Consider the following 22,392-nt stretch of genomic DNA (forward strand, 5'->3'; position numbering starts at 1 on the left):
AAACTTCTACCTACTTTCCTTAGGGTGCTAAAAAGCAAATCAACAAATTACAGGGAGCTTGTGACTTTCTGAACCTATCAAAGCTCCTGCTGTCCACACACATATGGCTCAGCATTAGCTAGTAAGTTTACAACGACACGGAGATTTCGAGAGTACAAGCTAAATACTCACAGCAAATCTCTGGCACATACCAAGGAAAAAAATGTCGCGCTTATCTAGCCGGTGTTAGCTGATATCACTGCTGGGGCTGATTATGGTACTCAAGACAACTTAGGATAGTTTATGTACATGAGTTATTATTAAGAAGTGTTGGAATTACAACACCGGGTACAGGAAGAGGTATTCACATAGACTAAATTTAGCTGAGTGAAGCTAATCCCCATCCCCAGCTCCTTCTGTAGTCTGGGGAAGCGTAAGCTTCTCTAGAAGGCAGCTCAGAGCACGAACTTAATTCGGGCTGAAGTTGCAGGAGAGGCAGAGAGCTGATTTAGTGTTTCTCAGCCACAACCAAGGGAAGGGACTCTCCCTGCACCTGGTCATCCTGGCCCTTCTTGAGTTGTCTCTGGTGTTTGCTGGGCACTTCACTGAACCCAGTCAGCTGGCTAATGAACAGAAAACTACTTCAAGGAAAGAAAAGTGATTGAGAGTCTTCAGATGATTTAATGAGCTGAACTGGCTCAGGCAGAGATTAGAGAAGCATCAAAGCTTGTGGGTACAAGGGATAAACAGGGGTAGAGGGCAGAGCTTTGAGACTTGCCTGTTCCCGCAAGGCTGAGCTGATCCTTTGACTCAGCTCTGCTGGGTAACTTCACCCTGGCTGCTCGGTAAATGGAGAGCTTTAATAGTGGAAGTGGCTTAAAGGAGTCCCTACGCCCACGCTCTAATTTCTCACTCGCGTTCTCATGTTGCTGTCACTGCCGTGGGGCTGGATAACGAACGGATAGAAATGATCTCCCTGAGATCCCTGAGCCGGTCCCCAGTGCAATCACAGCAATTCAGATAAGACGGCAGCAAACAGCGATGCAGGACTGGAAACTGCCAACATGGGGCAAAAACATGTGAAGCTGGCTTAGCTTCTGAAGCCAGCATCTCTTACTCTGTCTTAAATCGCTTCTGGAGGAGAGTTTCTGCTGACTGTGGTGGGGGGATGAAAACAGCTTCCCAGGAAAGAAGGAGCATTTGGGAATACCCCCCCAGAAGGCTTCATTTATTCATTCACCATAACAGGAGGGGTTCGAGTCCCCTGTTCAGCAGGCATCTTGCTTAGGTGCGAGTCAGAAGGTCAAAGCTGGGAGTCTGCGTTACATGCAGACAGCAGTGGTGAGGAGTGCCTGGAGGAGGTGGCCTGAGCAATGAGGACAGGAGCTTTTCCTCCTACATCTTAATTTGCTTTGGGGCTGACCTGAAGAACTGAGGAACAGTTTCTACATCTTGGTTTCTTTGCTTAGAAGAGAGGGGTATCAATATCCAAAATAATGGTACTTAGATGGAGCCAGACAGTCAGAAAGCAATGTCTTCTGATCTCTGCTGGTTTGATCGAACTTTGGAGCAATGAGCTTGCATTGAAATCCTCCAGGTCACATTACCAAATTCCAGCCATGAAGCATTTCACTGGCTCTTCTTTCAGTATATCGTAATGGTGTGTGCTAAAGGAAACAACAGTTCCTCACAATAATTCAAAAGAATCATAGAAATTATAAGCGGGCACCTGTTAAATCCAAACCAAAGATATTTGTTACAGTCGTTCTAAAGCTCATGGCTCACTTTGCTTTGCCTACAGCATTACAAAACAAAGTGGAAGCTCGATTGGTTGTATAACTGGGATACGTTTTACAGTTTGAAGGAGAAGATTCAAAATATGTCCATGGATGTCTTACCTGATCTTTGCGTACTGCCCTCTAGGACCACTACTGGAAAATGTAACCTCATTCGCTTAGTGTGGGACTTGCATCTGTCCTCACTTTCAGCAAGGAATTTTTCCCCTGCAAAACCCTCTAACCACAGGAACAGATCAGCAGAGTCAAGGGGCGCTCTCACAGCATGGCCTTTCTTCTCAGCATGCCACTGTGTGTGATTTTAAAGGCAATGAGTTTTATTTTCAGATTTTGAAAACTCCTTAGTTTGAAACAGAGAAAATATTCCAATGAGATCAGCCTGGCATAGATCTTTGCATACCTTCATGACCAAGTACGCCCAAGCTGACAGAGACTGCCTTCTCCGAGGAGCAGACCCTGCGTTGCTGCCACTTGCCACCTCTCAGGACATATACTGGTCAGGTGAAATAAGCCGTGACTGAGAAGACTCCAGGAGTCTCCCCAGCATTCAGATGCACACTGACTCATTGCATCTGCCCACGATCCTCCTTCCCCTCCCTGTGAAGCCAACACCATTAAGGGTAGGGGGCTCCCCCACTTCGCCTGATTGATTGCTTTCTGCCAACTTCCATCAACAAATCTCTACCACCACGAGTCCCCAGTGGGTTCAGCGCAGTGTGTCCTTCCTAGCCTTCACATGGGACCTGGCTGTAGCGATGGAGCCAAACATTCCTCACTACTGGGAAACATGTTAAATAATGCTCACTGGAAGCTCAGTTGTGTTCACAGTATTTTCCACAAAGCTTGCTCTGTGAACTGCAGAGCAGTAAGGGTCCAGAGTGCAATATGGCAAAGGTTAGTTAAGATATCAGTGGACACTTCCCAAAAAGGAGGGCAGTCGATCAACCTCGACCCTTCACATCAGCAATCTGCTTCAAAGGCAGTGGCTGGAAGCCCTTGACTGCGCTAGAGAGTATGGGCAGAAGTGTGTTTCTGTAAAACAGGCAAAAATGCATTCAGTCCGTCTTCAGAATTATGATAATTTTTAACAAGGTAAATTGTGGGATCATGTAAGTGAATGTCTAGGTGGAAGGGAGTGTGAATCTGTTCTTTAGCAAAATTCAGTGTAAGCAGACGTGGGGGATTCAAATAGTATAGTACCTTCTCTAAGTACCACATGCATACAAGGAAACCTGGAATTGACTCCTGAAGAGGTTATACGTCCTGCAATTGTGGAACTACTTCAGAAGTCATTAAAGAGATTATATGTGTTTCTACATGAAGCACTACTGGAAAACCTACTGTAATAGAATACGTTATACTATACAGCACTACTATAAAAATCTTTGTACCAAGATAAATTGCAGTGGCACATGTCACTCTTCAGGCAGAAATGCTACAATATGTCATTACAGGGGGTGATTCCACTAACGTAAAAAACTCTTCAGCATGAACATGGCCTTGCACTCATGTGTCTGGAGAGGTGTTAGGTTGACAAAGCTGTATTCACTTATTCAGACATAAAATGAACAAAATCCATACACAGAAACCTCAGAACTACTAAATTTTCTGAACAGTTAACCAGTTTAGAGAAAAGAAATTGTCCTTATTGTACGAAAATTCATCTACTGATAAAAATCACTGTCCGTATGTCATACAAACTTTCAATTCTATATATTTTTGCTTGCATTTGGAAGGTATTGGCTGAATGGTCCTTGTGGAAGACAGACTTCTATTTATCCATGGACAGTGTACAAACTGGATTGTAACACAGTAGGAAATGTTTCGAAATATTTCTTTGATAATTTAAAGATGAAATTACAAAGGATCTTTAACAAAAATGGTTTAGGATGTTCTTTCCTTTTTTCTTTTTCTTTAAGATTACATTTCACCAAGATGATGACAGAGATCCTATGAGGCCTTCCCAAGAGTTACACTGGCACAGCGGGGAGAAGAGGGAACCATAGCGCAAGGACATGAAGAGGGCACGGGAGGGAGGGAAGGTCCTTCCCAAGCCAGGTCCTTCGCCAGAGCCAGATGTGCGTGTCATATAAGTACCATATTGCCCCATTTCTGTCTTATCACTTTATTTAGCAGCTGTTGTTTCTCCTGAACTTTTTAATGAGCCAGAGCCATCAATGCAGTTTAGTTGTTATAAATTGAGTGCTACTACTTACCTAATTGCAAAGTTTTATAACCATTTGTTTCCTCTGACATCAAAGAAATTCATCAAATGAGGTCATCACATTCACTATGGTGCCAAACACTGAAACGCAGACCCAGCTCCACCATGACGCAGGTTCGCAGGAAGAAGTCCCATTTGTTCACTCCCCATGGCTCCCAGATACACTTTCTTGCTCAGCTTCTGCATGCCTGTGGAAGCAGTTGGAGATATTGGGGGTACCTACTCAAACAAGGGCCCCAAAATAGAGGGTAAATCAAGATTATTTTGAAAATGCAGGCTATTATGATGAGTTAATAAGAAAGTTTCATTTAAAGAGGAAGAGGTTTCCATCCTATTACCTTTTCCACCAGCACTAGGAACTTCAGCTGTGGGTGATCACTGTGCAAACTTGTGCACACATACATGTGATGTATATTTGTGGTGGTTTTTTTATTATCTACATTATAAAGCACTTAGCTATAATAAATGTGTTATCTGTATAACACTGTATAATCTTTAAACAAAAATTAAACAGAAACTAGGCCCAGGAATCATTCCTTCAGATGAAGCTGGGGTAAAAGAAGCTTGCAGAACTGCCACTCCAAGATCATTTTTCTTTATTGTGTGATATATTTTCCCTTTGAATGCAAATTCCAGATGAATAAGCACAGAATTAAAAAATAGACGGACCAGAATTTTAACTCAGCATCTGCAAGCGCTCTGTGTGCATCAGCACTTCGTGATTTCCAGCAGATTAATTCAGCTCTCTGTACTTTGCAAAACTGGACAACTAATTCTTTTTTCCCCATTACAGCCATGTGAAATAATGAGCATATCCATCCTGCAATCTGATGACCTGATCTACCAGGTCTAACACAGTGACACAAGATCACCTTTTACCTTATGTTCTCCTGCCCCCAGGCCTATATCCCATGTTCTTGCAGTGTAATGGGCTCCTTCCCTTCCTAGGTTATATTCTTCATGATGTTTACTAGCTTAGGACTACGGCCATCATCAGGCCATGGCCATCAGACCATCAACATTTTGCTGTGGGAAGGGGTCCCATTAATAGAGTTTTTCAAGTGAGATCTCTGTTTCTAATCAGGTTTAATTGCAGTTTTGAAAAAAAGAAACAGCAGGGGTATCCTATCTACTTTCACGTGTTTTGGGAAGATGATGGGACAGATGCAAGTAGTGGAGTATCTCAGACTTATCTAATTACAGACTTTGTATACAAACCAAAAGTTAAATGTGATTAAAATGTACACACAAAAAAAATGTTGTAATTGTATGAAGGTTACCAGGCAAATTTATTTAGACTGTGTCCCTTAACACTAAGGTTTGTTTTTCTGGAAAACTGCGCTTCATCAAAAATGCCAACGTTGCCAAACTAGAGTTGAACTTTGAAACGATGACCTGTCACAAAGAGACTTCCCCTGTGACCGTGGGCAGATCTTTTCACCTCTCTGTGTCTCAGTCCTCCGTCATCTGGAACAATAAGTAAATAACTAAGAGCAGGAAGAGGGAATAATCTTTCTTCTGCCGTCCTGCACCTGCCTTGTCTATTTAGATCGCAAGGGCTTCAGGGAGGGGATTAAATACCCTGTGCTTTTAACACCGGGAGCAAAACAAGGCCTGATTGAAAGGAGGGCCTAGGAGAGCTGTTGAAAGATGTGGTACATGGTCTGGTCTGCGTTTAAAAGATTAAGATCTTGCAAATAGGAAAGTAACATTTTTCTCTCTATTTAATTACAAATGCTACTGTGATAATTGATTGTTGAATGCTCATAAGGAGAGAGAAGGAGCCTGTCCAAAGAAGACTTAATGCAGCGGTGAACGCCCCTCACAACAGGCACTGGCGGGACAAGCACAGCCGCTTGGTTCTGGTTCAGGAGTGAACACACCTTGCTCTGATCCTTCCCTAACCTCTCCTGTACCTTTTCTTCCCCCTTCCTTCTTATTTTCTTAAAGTTCAGCTGTGCATGTTCCTGTTTTGATTACACAGGATAGACTTTCTTACCCTTACATTTCATTGTGTGATTATTTACCTCCAGCTCCCATTTCAGCTGTAGTTACCAAAGTCTTGAATTTATTTGCTTATAGCAAGTTGCTACCTGAAGTGCCATGTGGATGGCTTAAATCATTCCTTTCCCTCCAGGGGACCCTTTGCAATGTCAAACACCATAAAGAAGCAGAGTAGGTCATGGTTAGACAGTCATTTAAAGCCAGTATGAATCTGTACTGCTGCCCAGAAAAGCAGGTTTCACCCTTTCCTCACCACTCGTGCTCGCCACCTCTCTCGTGCTGGCACCAGCGTTTGTTTGGCTGCTTGGTGAGCCAGAGGGAATTAATCCAGTTATTACTAACCTGGCAAAATACCTGGCAAAAAAAATCAATAAAACCTTAAACTGGCCACAACAACAGAAAAAAAGGTAACCATAGTCTTAGATGGGAAGGGCTAGGCTCTCTGCCTAGTCACGTTTAACCCAGTGACTTCTTTGGGAGGACTCTGGAGTCTACCGTTCTGTTTCCCATCTTGTGAAAGAGAGTTAATCACGTGTGACGAGGAACCTAAAGCTCTCGTGTCCCCCCCCAGTGAAACTGGAAATGTGTACAATTCAGTGTTTTGCCTCTACTTTCTCCATTGACAGCCAGAAAGAAGTGATGTTACAGCAATAGGAGAAAATATTCTTTGCTATTCTTTCCTATTGCACATGCGTTTGTCCTGTAGGAATTCCAGCAAATCACTTCCTCCCTGTTCAGCAACGGTGCCAAATCGTATGCCCAAAATTTCAGTTGATCTGTTCCATAGGTCAGAGGAAAAGTGTGTCCTATCATCTGACTTTTACTGTTACAGTGATGGATGTGCTTCTTACTTTAACAAGGCACAAAACTCCGTTCACGCTCCGGGGGCTCATTCCATAGGCCCTACATACTAAAGTTTTAGAGTGATACTCTCCTGGGATATGGTGAAATAGTCAGAGGGAGTGTGATCGGGATAGGGCCGAAGCAGACGGAGGGGGAGAAGGAGCGGTTGTGGGACCGTGTCAGGTTACATTCCTTGCTCCTGCCAAAGCATTTGTGTGCGACTCCAGACGTGCCATTGTCCCATCAGGATTTGGTCAACCACAAAAAATTCGACCTAAGTCAGCTGCAGGGCAAAAATCTTTGTACCAAGATAAATTGCAGCAGCACATGTCACTCTTCAGGCAGAAATGCTGCAATGTTATTACAGGGGGTGATTCCGCTAGCGTAAAAAACTCTTCAGCAAGAACATGGCCTTGCACTCACGTGTCGCCAACTTGAGCAGCTTTGCCCCGGAATTAGATCACGTAAAATGCTTTATTTCTGCACCACTTCGTGCTTGCAGCAATTTCTCTGCACGTCTCTTCTGGCCAAGCCCACGGCCCTGCGGAGACAACGCTTCCCCACCCCGTTAGCTAACGGTGAAGGTAACTCGGGGGCGCCCGTGGGACCCCCAGCCTCCGTGGCGGTCACCAGAGGAGCAGCGCCCGCCTCGCAGCGCGGACGCCCGCAGCAGCGACCGCTGCGCCGGCCCCCGCTCCGGGCTGCAGGGCCGCTGCCGGCCTCGCCGCCCGACCCCGGCCCGGCTCCCGGCTGCGCGGCTTCACCCGGCTGCGCGGCTTCACCCGGCTGCGCGGCTTCACCCGGCTGCGCGGCTTCACCCGGCTGCGCGGCTTCACCCGGCTGCGCGGCTTCACCCGGCTGCGCGGCTTCACCCGGCTGCGCGGCTTCACCCGGCTGCGCGCCCTCCCGCCGTCAGCACAAAAAAAGGGACGAGCCAGCGCCTCCCGCCCCCCGCCAGGCGGCCGCGCCGCCGCAGCGCGGCGATGCTGAGGGGCGGCGATGCTGAGGGGGGGCGATGCCGCCCCGCCCCGCCCCGCCCCGCCCCGGCCCGACGGCGGGAGCAGCCGCCCCGCCCTGCCGCGGGGGGCCGGGGGCGGCGAAGAGGGGAACGGGGGGGAGCCGAGGGCGGGGCGGCGGCACCCCTGGGCCTCCGTCCTCGGCGGGGATTGAGCGCGGCGGCCGCCGCCTCCCCTGTGGCGCCGGGGAACGCCCCGGAGGGCGCGGCGGGGGGCGGCCCGGCCCGGCCCGCGGGGCCCGCCCCTTCCGCTGCGGAGCCCTCATTGCCCGGGCCGCGGACGGCAGCGGTAGTGCGCCTCTCGCCTCCTCTCCCCGCTCTGAGCCTTGCTGGTGGGTACGGGGAGAGCGGAGCTGGCGGGGGCCTCTCCCCGGGTTGGGGGGTGCTGGAGGGTCGCCCGGCCCTTCCTTCCCTCCCCCGGGCGGCTCGGTCCCGCCGGGGCCGGGCGGCTTCCCCCGGGGCCGAGCATCCCTGCGTGGCGGCCGGGTGGTGTCTGGGGCGGGGGGCGTTGGCGGTTGGTGCCGGCAGCGGTGGGGTGCGCGGGCCGGCGGCCGGAGCCGAGCTGCGGCTCCTGAGGGTTTGGGTGGGATGGCGGCTGCTGGCTCGGCCCCGCTGGGCGGCCTGGTGGTCCGCGTGGTGGCCCGAGTACCGGCCCCTCGCCGCTCTGCGGCCGCCGGGGTGCGGGCGGTACCCTCGGCTGGGCGAGGGAGGGGTGTGCGGGAAGGGGAAGGTCGGAGGCACGGCGCAGGGCTCCGAAGGGAGCCTCGGGAAGCGAGCTGGGGAAATCGCAGCAGGCTTACCGCTCCCAGGCGGGTTCGCGGTTTTAGTAGCAGTCCCGGAGCCCTGGTGGGCGCTGTGAAGGGGGGTGGATGCCGGAGGGCCGGTACCGCAGGAGGTATTTCTGCCTTCTGCCGGGAGGCTCTGGGAACTCTGCGAACAGAAGGGTGTTCTGTTCCGTGCTGCCAAAATAACCTCGGCCCCCCTTCAGCCCCTCGCTGGGAGGGGATGGGAGCCTGAGGCCAAGGAGGGGTGGGCGGGCGGGCTGGTGGAGGGAGCCCGGTGGCCAAGGGCAGCGTGCCCCTGCGCTGCCTTACGTAAAGCGCCATCAGCAGCAACTCGCAGCACTTCCATCCGCAAGTTTCCGGCTGTGGCAGATGACCTCTTCAGTCCAGGGCCTGGGTTTTGCCTTGCTTTGAGCCAAATCTCTCTGTCTTTCCTTGCAGAACACCATGGCTACTCTCAAGGAGAAGCTGATGACCCCCGTTGCTGCGGGAATCACAATCCCGAACAACAAGATAACTGTTGTGGGGGTCGGACAGGTTGGGATGGCCTGTGCTATCAGCATCCTTGGAAAGGTACGGCTCAAGGACACGGTGTTTCAAGTTCCCACTGCTGTAATGTTCTGCACCGCCTGTTTGTCTTAGCAAATGGTGGAAAATTTGGTAGGTTAGTACAGGAACGAATCATTTGCAGTTCGTGTAAGCAAGCGGTGACCTACGCTGTTCATGCAAGGCTGACCTCCCCATTCAGTTTCTCCTTGTTCTCTCACCTTTTTATCTGTGCTTGTTAATAAATGTCTCATTTGGCAGAGTTATTTTGCAGGCTGCTGGGAAAATGTAGTGAGCAATGTCTCTGAAGCCCCTGCCAAGCTTTTCTTTCTCTTTTTAATTTTCTTATTCTTCCACAACAAAGCTGGAGTTTGCTTGGTGGCAGAGCTGCGCTGGGTAAAGAATGCAGATGGAGCAGAAATCCATGTGAAATAGGGGATAGGAATCAGAGCTATGCATGTTTGCTTTTTATTCTTTTAACGCATATGTGCTACAATAACTGAAAATACTGCTATCCCCTTCAGTAAGCTTCTTTATTTCTCTTAAGCCCTTATTGCTTGGTTATGTGACTTCATTGTTTCCTGAGAGGTTTTAGCCAGTTTTCTAAAAACTAAACGTAGAATGCTAGGCTTAGAGGTTATTCTGACTTTTCTTGTTACTGGTTTCTGGGCTTATTTTAGGCAAATCTCATGTTGCTGTCTTTGAGCAAAGCAAAGGCTTATTATGCAATAAGGATCTCTTGTACTTTGCCCTTTGTTTTTAGAGAATATTGTGAATGAGTTAAATTTCAAAAAAAACAGCATGAGAGGAATCAAAAGACAAATGGGAGCTGTTTTTTTAAAGAAGGCATAAGCAGATATGCCCTACCCACTTGCAGGGGCAGATCTTAAATCGAGTAGCTCACAGTGAGATCAAAAATCTTGCATGTACTACTAAACTAGCTGTATTTTATTTGGAGATGGTCCTTCTTCTACCTGTTACCTTGAGGATTCATGTTTTAAAGTACTGGGTTTTTAATCATTACAAAAATTTTTAAGGGTTTTCACTTGTTGATATTCATTGGCCTTGTGAGCAAGAAAAACTGACAGTGAGAAAAGGCCACAGTGAAACTTAAGTACTGATGTGAAAGTAACAAATAGTTTTTAAAACTCCTGTGGTCTGTACTCATTTGTTTCTGAAGGAGTACTGTAACCTGTAAGGCTGGCAGTGAGGGAGGCCGGTGAAGTTGCTGTGAACTTCACTACAGTCCAGCATTCATCTATATTTAATACACTGCTTGAAGCAGGATCAAATTGTGCTTTGAGAAATCTAGGCACAAAGCTTTTACTATTAATGAGTTGTATGCACCAAACCCAGAGTAAAAACTGGTTTTAAATTTTTCAAGCTTGGATTATGGCATGAAGTTTATTTCAATCAGGCTTCTGTGCTCTCTTATTCTCTCACAAGGATAAGCTGCAGCATAGAACACCTTTGTAACAAAGCCATCAGATTCTTGTCACTGAATTAGATGTGGCTTTGACTTGTACAAGATGGTTGGCTCCCCAAGACATCTTTTTGTTAAACCATGGCATAAAATTTTGTACTTAATTTCTTTATACTTTAATATGTAGATGCAGTTGAGTTTTAGATGGTTTTGAATTTTATAAAATTAAATAATGTGATAATACTAATTTCAGTTTACTGCTGTTGTATTTAACATAAATTTGGATGACACCAGAACTTCCATGTTGGTTATTTTTAGCTCCCTCTCAGTTAGAAACAAGTCACTGATGTTGCCATACCATTTTAGAAATGGGAACATCTCCACAGTCACAAGTCAGCTGTTTTCAATGAGAATATTTTAAGCTGCATTTGGTGATTATGTAGACTTCATTCCTGTGTGTGCTAATAAGGAGATGAATTGTTCTCTAGGCAACACTGATGCAAATTCATGAAATTAGTCATTGGAGTTATTCCAGGTGCTCTTCTGTTTCAGTGAGAACTGGCTCCTTGAACCTGCTGGGTCTGATGAATATTGGTTGCAGGGTCTAGACTGAAAGTCCCATATTGTTAGACTGTGTGTATAAATCTATCTGTAATCACATATGTGCACACATTCTTTTTTCAAATTCTGATTACACTAACTTCTTAGCTTAACAGCAGTGACTTCAGTTAAGGATACTTTTTCATAATGTTTAAGTAACTGAGTCTTTAATTTTACCCGGCAGACTATTTTGAGGACAGAGCAAGTGCAGATGTAGATTCTTATGGTTTTCTTTCAGCAGATCAAATCAGTTGTGAAAGGAAACAATGCAGAAAAGCAATAAACCCTAAAATGATTTTTAAAATATGACATGAAAAACTTTAATATGCCTGCTGTTAAGTATATTTTTCCACAGGAAAAATAATGCATAGTGTTGCTGTATGTTTAAAGTAGTTTAGTTGATGCTAATAATATTTCCATGTGAAGTAATGAGTTACCTTTTTATATAAAAGTAAGCAAAGAAGTTTTCTTGCAGTAATATTTTCAATAGCATAAAAATGGCTTACCTGCTTTCAAATGGGATGTAGATACCTAGGAGTATAGTAATTTGAATCTCAGTATAATTTACTGAATGATAAGTCTTTAAGTGTAGTAGAACTTACAAGGGTAGTAAACGCTTCTGTCAAAAGGCAGTAAAACTTTGCATTATAGCAGAATGCTTTTTTTTCTCCACCCCCTTATTTTGCTGTTTTCCTGTTCTGAGGCTAGTTGGAGGTGTTATCTCCGAACTTAATCTGTTTGGACAACAAGCATATGTGGCTAAATCTGTTCTGCAAAGTAAATATAATGTAGTAGCTCTAGTAGAGAAAAATTAGGTAAAGAATCTGTTTCCTCTTGATACTGTTTGTAGTATTGAGGAAAATAAGTCTGTTCCCATTCTATTTTTTGTAAAATGAATTGGTTGAAGGAATGTTAAAGATATTATTTATTTGATAATTATGTGGTGTGTTGTATTGGGTATTTAAATATTTAATAGGCCTATTTGCTGGATAGACTTAGAGGATTTGTTATGACTCTGGAAGATGTAGCTTTTTCCCAAGATAATAACTAAATCATGAAGTGCCTTAGTACAAAGGGTTACCTGTGCACTCGAACTCCCCCCCAAAGAATACCTTTTTTGGAAAGTCTGAACAAGTTTATGAGCCTGTGCTATAGTAGCCTCTGACTTTGTTACTGTGAGATACATCAGAACACCAAGATAGTGCTGTCCTACTGGTTTACCTTTGGAGAAGAGATGCTTTCAGATGTCTAACATGTTACTTTAAAATGTAATATAACTCAACTCAGGGGTAACTTCAAAATGCAAGTTAACTCCTTCATTGACTCCTTCAAATTTTGTTGTTTTCAGGGTCTTTGTGATGAACTTGCTCTGGTTGACGTTTTGGAAGACAAACTAAAAGGAGAAATGATGGATCTACAGCATGGGAGCTTGTTCCTTCACACTCACAAGATTGTGGCAGACAAAGGTGAACCTCAATTTCTTTCACTTAATACTGATATTCTGTGAATTTGCTTAATAGCAGAACATGAGCTGTGTAATCCTAAAGAACTCTAAGGATTTGGCATTGAAAAGTTACAGTATGTGAACTGGGGTGAGAGTTGAGATGAATACCATAACAATAGGAGTGGCTCTTAATCTGGGCTTTCTCTTTCATGTCTGATGGCCACTCTACAGTTTTGGGCTTGTTGCGTAAAATTGATTTTAATGAAACTCTAGTATCTCTCTGATGTAGAAGAAATAGTAATGTTATTTGGATAGTGGAAGTGAGATTCAGAGGGGTTTAATGTACTCTAAGACCCACGTATTGATGTTTCAGGACAATGTAAGACACGGTGCTGGCTTTAATATTAATGTCTCATGTTTTTTGGGTTTGAATGTATGCACAGCAAAGAAGCTACCTGTAATACCTGTGTGAACACAATGCTATTGAAATTAGTGATAAGCCTCTTTAACGTGTCCTATATCTTCTCCCCCATGCTCTGTTGTAGACTATGCTGTCACAGCCAACTCCAAGATTGTAGTAGTAACTGCAGGAGTTCGTCAGCAAGAGGGGGAGAGTCGTCTCAACCTGGTTCAGAGGAATGTGAATGTCTTCAAAGCCATCATTCCTCAGATCATCAAGTACAGCCCCAACTGCACCATCCTGGTGGTTTCCAACCCAGGTAAGGCAATCTTTTCCTAGAATACTTACAAATACTATTTGTCAGAAGTAATGTTTTATTTTGTCAATCTTCTCAACTACAAACTGAATGTTGAAAATTAATAGCTTTGTGTGGACATCTGCCATGTAGTTACTGACAGCAGAATACAAACAAATATTCTGTACTTTCTGATGCTCTTTATTCAGAACTTCTCATGGTGTCCATATTGTAAAAAGCATGCCTCATAGTAAATACTTCAATTTTTTACATACTTTGGCTTAAGCAGTAGGTAGTTTAAAATTTTTATCTCTAAAGGAGATGCTATTTTGCTTTTAAATTGCTTGTAAATGATAACTTTTTTGTCTGGGTATGATATGGACATTTTTAGGATGAAGAACTTTCCCTATAGTCTTGGCTATATTTTCAGGGGAAAGAATTTGCATGCTGAAGTCTATGGTGGGGGAAAGGTTAAGTGTATTACATAGTTCAGTTAGATTAGAAAAGAGTTAAACTGATTATATATAAACTTGTGTGCTTACTTGCAAGCATCTCATTGCACTAGGACAGCTTGGATAGTTGGATGTCTAAAGCTGACTGTAAATGTTCTGATATGCTTTGTAGGGTGTCTATGTAGAGCTGTCTTTGCTTGATTCAACATCTGAGTGAAGCTGTTACTACAGAGCCCTGGCAATGAAGTGGTGCTGCTTTTAAAGATAACTTGGCAGAGTCAAAACAGTCCATGTAAAGCTAGCAACTCAGCCGGTGGTTGGGTAATTAGCTGGTGTACAATTAGTACTACTGAATACTAGGGTACTGAGCAAGTGGCTACTATGCAAGTACAATAACTTACAGCAATTTTAAACACTTATCTGAGTCAAAGATCAGATTGCTCTTGTTCTAGCAAGGCGGAATTCGAACTATAGACTTCTCCAGTAGAGCAGCTACAGGAGGAGAATGACATGTTGCTTTTTCAGAATTATTTTTATAATGCTTTGTTTTTTCAATGGGTGGAATTTTGTCCACTAGTCTTATATAGTGGAAGTTATTGTGAGCCCATTAGAAGGGACTTCAAGGGTGCTGGAGCATCAGGGGTGTCTGCTGCATGTGTGTTGGTGTGTGACCTTCATGTCTTTCCCTGTTTAACTTCCCCAATCTGTCTGGGTTCTAGCTCAGATAGCACTGCTGCAGCCTGTGGAAAGCCCTACTGTAGGCAAACGATGAGATTACAAAGCAGTGCTCAAAGTCTGGGTGTGTGTCTCGGCACCTGACTCAAAAGCCAGACTGTCCAGAGCAAATGTAGCTGTTTGATAAGGAGGTGCTCTGTAGTCTGTACAGATTACTGTGATCCTGGCAGAAACTGCCTCGGTTGAAGCTGTAGAGAAACTATGCCTGACCAGCATGCTGCTTGTAACAGCAAGGTGTGAACTGTACTTAGATGACATGCTTTTGGTGCCTGAGCAGAGCAAATGATCTATTTCAGATCTATAGACACAAATATATTCCCTCCTGAGAACTGGCTGGCTTTTGAGAGTTTTGGAGCCATAAATAATTATTGCAGCCTGCTTATTGTTCTCTTGGATTAGAGTTTTTCTCTCTCTGCCCAAACTTTTTTGTTTTTTTCTAAAACTGTGGTTTTTAGAGCCACGTGCAGCCAAAGCATAGAGCTCATCTGGCTTTCCATGCTGCAGAGGTAATAGTGCAGAAACTGCTTAACGCACAAATCTGTTTAAAAATGAACCTGAAGTAGTTACCAACTAGAAACAGAGTATGTAAGTCTCAAACATGTTTCATCTTCAATTGCTTTACCTCTTACTGTGATGAAGTAGAAGGTAACATTACTTGGGGGAACTGCTTGAATGTTTTAGCTATACGTATGAAGAGTTCAGTCCCAATTCTGGATACTCTAGGGGTTTAGCTGTGACAAAGCGCTACCAACTTCAGCTGGTAGGATACTAATCTCCAGAGACCTTCCTCAGTTTTTTGAACAGTAGCTAGATGGGTCCTAAATTTCAAGGAGTGAGACCCCAAATAGTCAGACCTAAGATACTGTGACCAGTGAGCCCAACTGTGTTTTGAGTCCTCCTGATTGCCTACAGCAAAATAATTGCTGGAGCGTTCCTCTTGGTGTATGTGAATGGTTTCACTTACTGTGCATGTTCTTCTTTTCAGTGGATATATTGACCTATGTCACATGGAAGCTGAGCGGCCTGCCAAAACACCGTGTGATTGGAAGTGGCTGCAATCTAGACACAGCTAGATTTCGCTATCTGATGGCTGAGAGACTTGGTATCCACCCAACCAGCTGCCATGGCTGGATCTTGGGAGAACATGGTGATTCCAGTGGTAAGGAGCAGTTCTGACCTCCCTGGGGAAAAGCAGTACAGTGTTGAAGGTTGAGGCCTAAGGGGTGTTACAAAACTCTGAAAGAACAGATGTGGCTAAGCTCAAGTAACTAGCGCTTGGCTGTATTTTATGAAGATTAGAGTTGACACAAGTCCAGGAAATCTAGCTATGCTTTTATTAAAAAGTGATTGTGGCTGTATGATTAAACCCTGAACTGAAAAGGCCAGTTTTGTTAGCTAAAGTTATGTCCTAAAGGCTACAGCTTACTACTTCTGTTTATCTTCAGTTTTTGGAGTATCATAACATAGTCTGTAGCGTGGTTCTCTGAAAGCACCGTTAGCTCTTGTTAGGTCAATGGCAGAGCTTGTTGCAAGTAGTAGAAAAAGCTAGCAATTGAGATTCAGGCTAACAAAATTATCCCTTACCTTATTTTGTGACTTTTCTCCATGCTATTTAAAAGAGAAGATGGTTTTAAAACCATGTGAAATCAAGGAAGCTTATTTGTCTTAATTAAGTTCATGTATTTCAAATCTGAAATGATGCAGCAGAACATCTGTGTAGCTTGGTACTGCTTTATAGTTTAGTGCTGTGTGTTTCTAAAGGAGCCACCTCTTCAATGTCCTATTGTACCTGATTGAAGTACAGTGTCTGATCAACAGTATTTACTGAAGCCAGCCCTATGCTGTAATGACAGCAGAGCTTGGCTGAGCATACACAGCTCATTTTGCTTCAGTGTTACAGCTGCTTTTGCTTTGGAGTAACCGAAATTTCCTCGTTACTTCACAGGAACAGAGAATGAATCTGCCTGTAAGCTTCCAATATGAAGGGATATGTGCCAATTCCTCTCTTGATATTCTAAGTTTGCATATTGCTACCCTGTTATTCAGGGAAATAAGAGTAGAATTCTTGAAGGCTAACGCTGGTTAGTGGGACAGCAAATACATGCCTGCTGCAATTTTTGTGTAAAATTAGTTTTAAAAGGCTGAACAGTTAAGATGTGCCTTTTTGCTAGAATTTGAGGTTTCTGACTTCAAAAGTAGCTGTCTACACCTTTCAAGGACTGAAAGCTCTGTTGTTCGTGTGTTGTGATTTACTTGTTAAAGTGTCAGTACTAAAATAGTCTTATATTTGACCCCCAGAGTTCTCAGTATTAACTGTAGTTAAATGCAAACTTAAAATCTGCCTCAAACATTGTGGTTCTTTGTTTCCAGTTATCTTAGGAAAACTGGAGGGGGAGTTGCTAAATGCTATTGAAACTTATGCGTTCTCTCTGTTACAGTGGCTGTTTGGAGCGGAGTTAATGTGGCAGGCGTTTCTCTCCAGGAGCTGAATCCTGCTATGGGAACTGACAAAGATGGCGAGAACTGGAAGGATCTCCACAAGCAAGTGATTGAAAGGTACAGTGATGTGAGGAATAAGGTGGATATATGTGATGCTGAAAATAGCTAGTCTGCACACTGCCTCCTTGTCACTGCCTCTCCATTCTGCTGCAGCTTTCATGCCCTTTTAGTTAGAGGGTTGCACAAGTAAGTGGAACTACTGGTTTAAATGCAGGATTTCAGTTGGTAAGCTTTATTATCCTGCAGCAAGACAAGCTATTGCATAACATACTCACTTTAGTACTACAGCACTGAGAGTTGTGTGCACTTGTTTTCTCTCAAGTAGCTTCTTAAATGGTTAACTTTGTTTAAAGGGCACAAGACTAGGAAAAGATAGTGTGTTTCTGTGGGCAGAGCGTTGGAGTTGATTTGGGGGAAGATTTTTGTTCATTGATTTAGGGAAATCTGTCTAGAGGTAACTATGCATGTTGCTAAATCACTTGTCTCACTTGTGAAATAAGGACTATACTGGTGTAAAGTGTATGCAGATGTTGGTTAAAAAAATGAGGATGTGTGTAGGTAGTGCATGGCTTTGACTCTAAATGTTTACCTATTACAAATGCACTCAGAATGATTGTGCCACTGACTTGGATAGAGAACTTGTGCAGTTGTAGGTGTCTGTTTTTCTACTTAAGACTAAGAACTGTTTATAGATGGAAGCTATTTTTCTTTTCGGCTAATCCTGTGAGAACAATAGGGCTTCTTTATTATACATATGGGATAACATAGACTTTATTCTCTAATGCTGAAACATGTAACACTTTCTAAGTTTTGGAATTAAAATATCGATGTGTCACAAGAGTTTCAGATTTTTTTAAACGGGAAACATTCATTCATCTTAAGACTTAGCATTCAGACAGTGTCTTGAAGACATCTTAATGCAACTGTATTTCAATATTTCCTTAGTGCCTATGAGGTAATCAGACTTAAGGGATACACAAACTGGGCCATTGGCCTTAGTGTTGCTGACCTCTGTGAGACCATGCTGAAGAACTTGTGCCGGGTTCATTCAGTCTCAACACTGGTAAAGGTAAGTCGTGGCTAATTGGATGCTCTAGTTAGTTTTGTTATGGAAAAACTAAATAGTCTCAATTAGCAAGGTGCTGAACAAAGGAAGCTTTTGTAGAATACTAATTTGAATTTAAAATGGGAGCTTACTGTTGCAGTTTTTTTCTAGTTTAACCTCTTAGCCTACCCTTCTCACAAGTAGGGAGCTGAAACTAAATTCTCTGTACACTACCCAATGTTGTAGTACCCTTGTGTAAAGTTTGCCATGTGTGGCATGCAGATTCATTAAAAGGAAGTTTCAGTGCAAAAATGAAACTTTATGGAGGCTTAGCTGTGATTTTATGAACTGCTGCCTAGCAAAGGTACTGGGGAAGAGAACTGTGTCCTTTTATAGCTGGTGTAACTGGCTGCATCTAGTCTGCACCAGCTGTATAACTTCTAGTGCAGCAAGGACTCTGACCAGGCTGAACTTACTGCTCCCTCTATGGATGGGAAAAAAAGCCTGCCCTAATCATGTGTCTTTGAATTTTGACAGCTACTTGCTATATATATAAATAAGCAAGGGTTTTGGAGGTGGGGTTTCTGAAATCGGCCATCTCAGTATTGCTAGTCACTTGGTCTAAAACAGCTCTGCACTTTATTTTCCTCAAATACATTGTGACTGAAAATTGAATTTTCTCAGGCTTCAAAATAAAGCCTTAAGCTCTGCTCTCAAAGGCTTCCTGCTATATAAACAATGCAGATGTGGGGTGATGGGCTCATGTCTGAGTGATCTCTTTCGTCTGTGGCAGGGCATGTATGGCATTGAGAATGATGTCTTCTTGAGCCTTCCTGCTGTCCTAAGTGCCTCTGGATTGACAAGTGTCATCAACCAAAAACTGAAGGATGATGAGGTGGCTCAGCTGAAGAAGAGCGCAGATACACTGTGGAGCATCCAGAAAGATCTCAAAGATCTGTAACTCATGAATGTTAGATTTCAGCAATAGAAAAACAGCATGTTGTGTGCAAATGTGGGCTCTACTCACTATATATCTCTATGGTTAACATTTAATGCTCTTCCAGACTGAGCTTTGTTCACAGTAGCTAAACTGATGCTTGCTGTAACGCACAGACCTTATGAACAAATAAAGCAACTTTCAGGCATGTTTTGTTGTCCTAGTGATTTATTTTCAGTATTTAAATTATCTAGCTACTCTGGCATTCTCCTTTAATGTTTGCCACAGACTACATGGAAGTGTAGACACACATGTCCTTTCAAAATGTTAGAAACAATGTAGTAGTCACCTGTGGTGGGATTTCACTAATACAACCTTACTGGGAGTCTCTTTTGTATGATTTAGTATCAGTCCAGATGCTGACTAAGTGTAGTTCGTTCCCAGACTAATTTCTGATCCAGTACTTCCTATTTTTTACTGATGGGTAGAGGAAATGAAATGGGGATTTGCCTCTGAACCACCTGCCAAAAATGTGTGAACATTGAGTTTCTCTGTGCCACTGGCCTAGAAAAAGGGTCCTGTAGATCCTTCTCTCTTCTGGATTCAATTCTTTGCCTGTTACTGGTGTCTAGTTTTCACAATGTTTAGAACAAACAAGATTCTCTTCTATTTGATTACCAATTTTTTTAAAGACTGGAGTCCCGTGGTGATCTTGCTCATAGAACAAGTCACATTGGGTGCTTAATCTCTAAATTTCAGCATGATTGTTTCACAAGTGCTTATATACTTGGGGGGAGAACAGATTTTTTTTTAAAAAATCCTGAAGTTTTATTTCTTGATCACTTCCAACTACAGAGTAGAACTAACCATAAAATAGTCAGTACTTGCTTGGCATGCCTAGAACTGCTCAACCTAAATGTCCAGGGGACAGACAGTATCAAATCCATTTATCTTGTATCATAACTCAGGGGCTTGTAGGTCTTGTTTCATAACAGATGATCTGAGACTAAGTTGGAGCAATTTAGGGGCCTTTTCTAGCTCCCTTAAAATGATCTGAGTAGTGGACTAAAACACTTTTACAAACAAGTAGTTTAATTTTTGTAGCTCCTTTTAAAATAAAAGATCATGCAAGTCCTAGTATACTGCAAGATAACTGCTATCCTGTGCTTTAGTGAGTGTTGTGTAGTTAGTGAAACAGCATGCATGGGATGCTGGTGACAGCATTATTTACAAAGGGTGTCCCAGGGAGACCCTAGGAGATATTTTATTCTCAGTTGCAGGCTAAGTGCCAGACTTTACTGATAGGAGAGCGAAAATTATAGTTTCTGCTTTCATGACTCAGTTGGAGATCTTACTGGAAGGCTTTCCACACTTGGATAGAGTAGCTTAAATACCTGCTAAGAACTGTTCATGATCAGCTGTCATGAGGTAAATGGCACAAGCTGCTGCTGTTTGCAGGACATGTACATGAGCAATTTTCACATAAGCACATTTTGCTGGCTACCCTGCACAGTTCCTTCCGTGCTTTGTTCTTACTCTGTTCTCAGGTAATGAAATAATTCAAAGCAGGATTTTTGAGACTGATGTGCATGAAGAGGCATCAGTTGTCTTAGAGGACAGGGAGTGGGCCCTTTTCCCTTCTGATAGTGAATCTTTATTTTTAAAGATCACTCAGCTACAATATAATTGGGTTTTGTCCCTGATTGCAGCAGTGTGCATTCCTCACCCATGAAAGTGTAGGGTCATACCTTGTTCTGTGGTCAGCAAACTGAGATCCAAAGGAGGCTGGGATGTCTTGAAAGGAAGATGGTAATCGGTGCCTGAGCTGGGAAGCTACTGTCACCTAGTGTCTGTCAACTACTTTAGTCCCTTCCGAGTCCACAGAGGGGTTTTTTGTCAGTGATCATAGACTCAACAGCAGCCTTTTGTGCCTAGACATTAAGCAACCAGAAAGCTAATGACAATCTCCACTACAGAAAAGTGTGGTCTACTACAAAAAAGTATGGTTTGTTACAAAAAAGAGTGGATACAGATGAAGCAGGGAACTGAAGGACTGAGGAAAGCATATTGGTTTGCGTGATGAGCATTTTTCTTAGCACATCAGCAGCCTTGCTGCACCAACTTCTACTTTTGGGGAGATGATGTCATGAAGGAAAATTCTAAGAAATTTTAACAATGAAGTGGCCTCGTGAGTGTTATGGGGGACTGGTTCAAAATTGTTAAATAGGAATGAGTATCAGGCTAAGGGATTTTGAGATTTTATAAACAGGCTCTTCAGATTGTTTTTTGCATTTACTGATGTTTGTAAGCCCTATGCAAGCACATTCATTATATTGTAATTATTTTTATTAGGAGTCTTATCACACAATCTTGTATCTTCATTGCAGTCGCATGGCTGTAGAATAGCTTCCCTATGTATGCTTACACATCAGCCTATTACCTTCTGTTACTTGGAGTCTATGCATTATATAGTCTTATATCAACCATATAAATTCCTTAATAACTATATTGCCATAATGCTTTATCTCTAAAAGATATCTGTGGGTGTTTTTCTGAACATAATAAGCTCATGTTTATCTTGTATATGCTTTCTTTGTACAGTCCATTGATACATGAACTTTGTTCTTGTTTTATGCCATGAAAGGTTTTTAGCCACATTCCTATGTGTCAAGAGGTACCTTTGTCACTCCTTGGTCTAACAGAAAACATTGTGGTGCTGTTGGACGGAGTAGTACAGCCAGTAAGAAGCAGCACAGCAGAACACTTCAGAAAGCGCTGAGGACCAACTTGCTCGACTCACAAGAGGTAAGACCAGTAAGGTTATTTTAATTGCTGTAAGGACCTAGACCCCCTTGCATTTGCAAGTATATAGATGCAGGCTACAGAATAGAAAGTCAGTCTGACTACCCTGCAAATGTCAGACAACAGACAACAGAGAGAGGAGGGATACTACTGGCATGGTTGTGCCAGAGGACCAGAACTCAGTCCTCTGAGTTACGCTCAGCCTCAGATATATGCTGTTACCACTGTATTTGTATCACGGCCCTACAAAGAAATGTACGTGAAGGAGAGCGAGCTTGAGTTTCCCACCTGCACAGCCAGAACATTCAGATAAATGAGTAGCATCCTTTGCTTTATTATCAGTCTGCATAGCAACTGTCTGCAAGCTTAGTGGAACAACAGTGCTGTTAGTGGTAATCAGCCATCACCCGAGCAAGAGGTGGGCTTGTTCTGAACTCAGATGTAGTGGTAAATCAGCTGCTTTTTTAGTAGTCAAAGGATAAAAATGGGGCAGGGAATTGAGGGCAGGTTTAAACAGCAAAATAGCGTTAAAAAGAACACGTAGGTGTAGAGCGATGGAAATGTTTTATAT

At 43.4% G+C, this 22,392-nt stretch overlaps 1 protein-coding gene and 1 long non-coding RNA gene across 2 annotated transcripts; one reads left to right on the plus strand and one right to left on the minus strand.

Moving 5' to 3' along the window:
• Positions 1–202: 202 nt before the first annotated feature.
• On the minus strand, positions 203–8,785 carry LOC148054704 (uncharacterized). Its single transcript, XR_015706595.1, has 3 exons — positions 8,662–8,785; positions 3,992–4,187; positions 203–1,708 (listed from the first exon to the last, which is right to left on the minus strand). It is a non-coding gene; the product is annotated as an uncharacterized LOC148054704 (long non-coding RNA).
• On the plus strand, positions 8,036–19,227 carry LDHB (lactate dehydrogenase B). The gene is made up of 8 exons (XM_087766535.1): positions 8,036–8,193; positions 9,085–9,216; positions 12,561–12,678; positions 13,202–13,375; positions 15,524–15,697; positions 16,977–17,094; positions 17,983–18,106; positions 18,876–19,227. The coding sequence occupies exons 2-8, from the start codon at positions 9,091–9,093 to the stop codon at positions 19,041–19,043; spliced, it is 1,002 nt and encodes a 333-aa protein (XP_087622661.1). The 5' UTR covers positions 8,036–8,193; positions 9,085–9,090; the 3' UTR covers positions 19,044–19,227.
• Positions 19,228–22,392: the final 3,165 nt, after the last annotated feature.

This window comes from Nipponia nippon, unplaced genomic scaffold, assembly GCF_047370975.1.
Source record: "Nipponia nippon isolate SJK-2023a ecotype South Korea unplaced genomic scaffold, ASM4737097v1 scaffold_3, whole genome shotgun sequence".
Lineage (NCBI taxonomy): Eukaryota > Metazoa > Chordata > Aves > Pelecaniformes > Threskiornithidae > Nipponia > Nipponia nippon.

What these genes read in the sequence shown, in the direction of transcription:
- LDHB (XM_087766535.1), top strand. Translation starts at nt 9,091, where the DNA reads ATGGCTACTCTCAAGGAGAAGCTGATGACCCCCGTTGCTGCGGGAATC. An exon ending in CTATCAGCATCCTTGGAAAG is followed by an intron (nt 9,217 to 12,560) that starts GTACGGCTCAAG and finishes TGTTGTTTTCAG; the next exon opens with GGTCTTTGTGATGAACTTGC. An exon ending in CAAGATTGTGGCAGACAAAG is followed by an intron (nt 12,679 to 13,201) that starts GTGAACCTCAAT and finishes GCTCTGTTGTAG; the next exon opens with ACTATGCTGTCACAGCCAAC.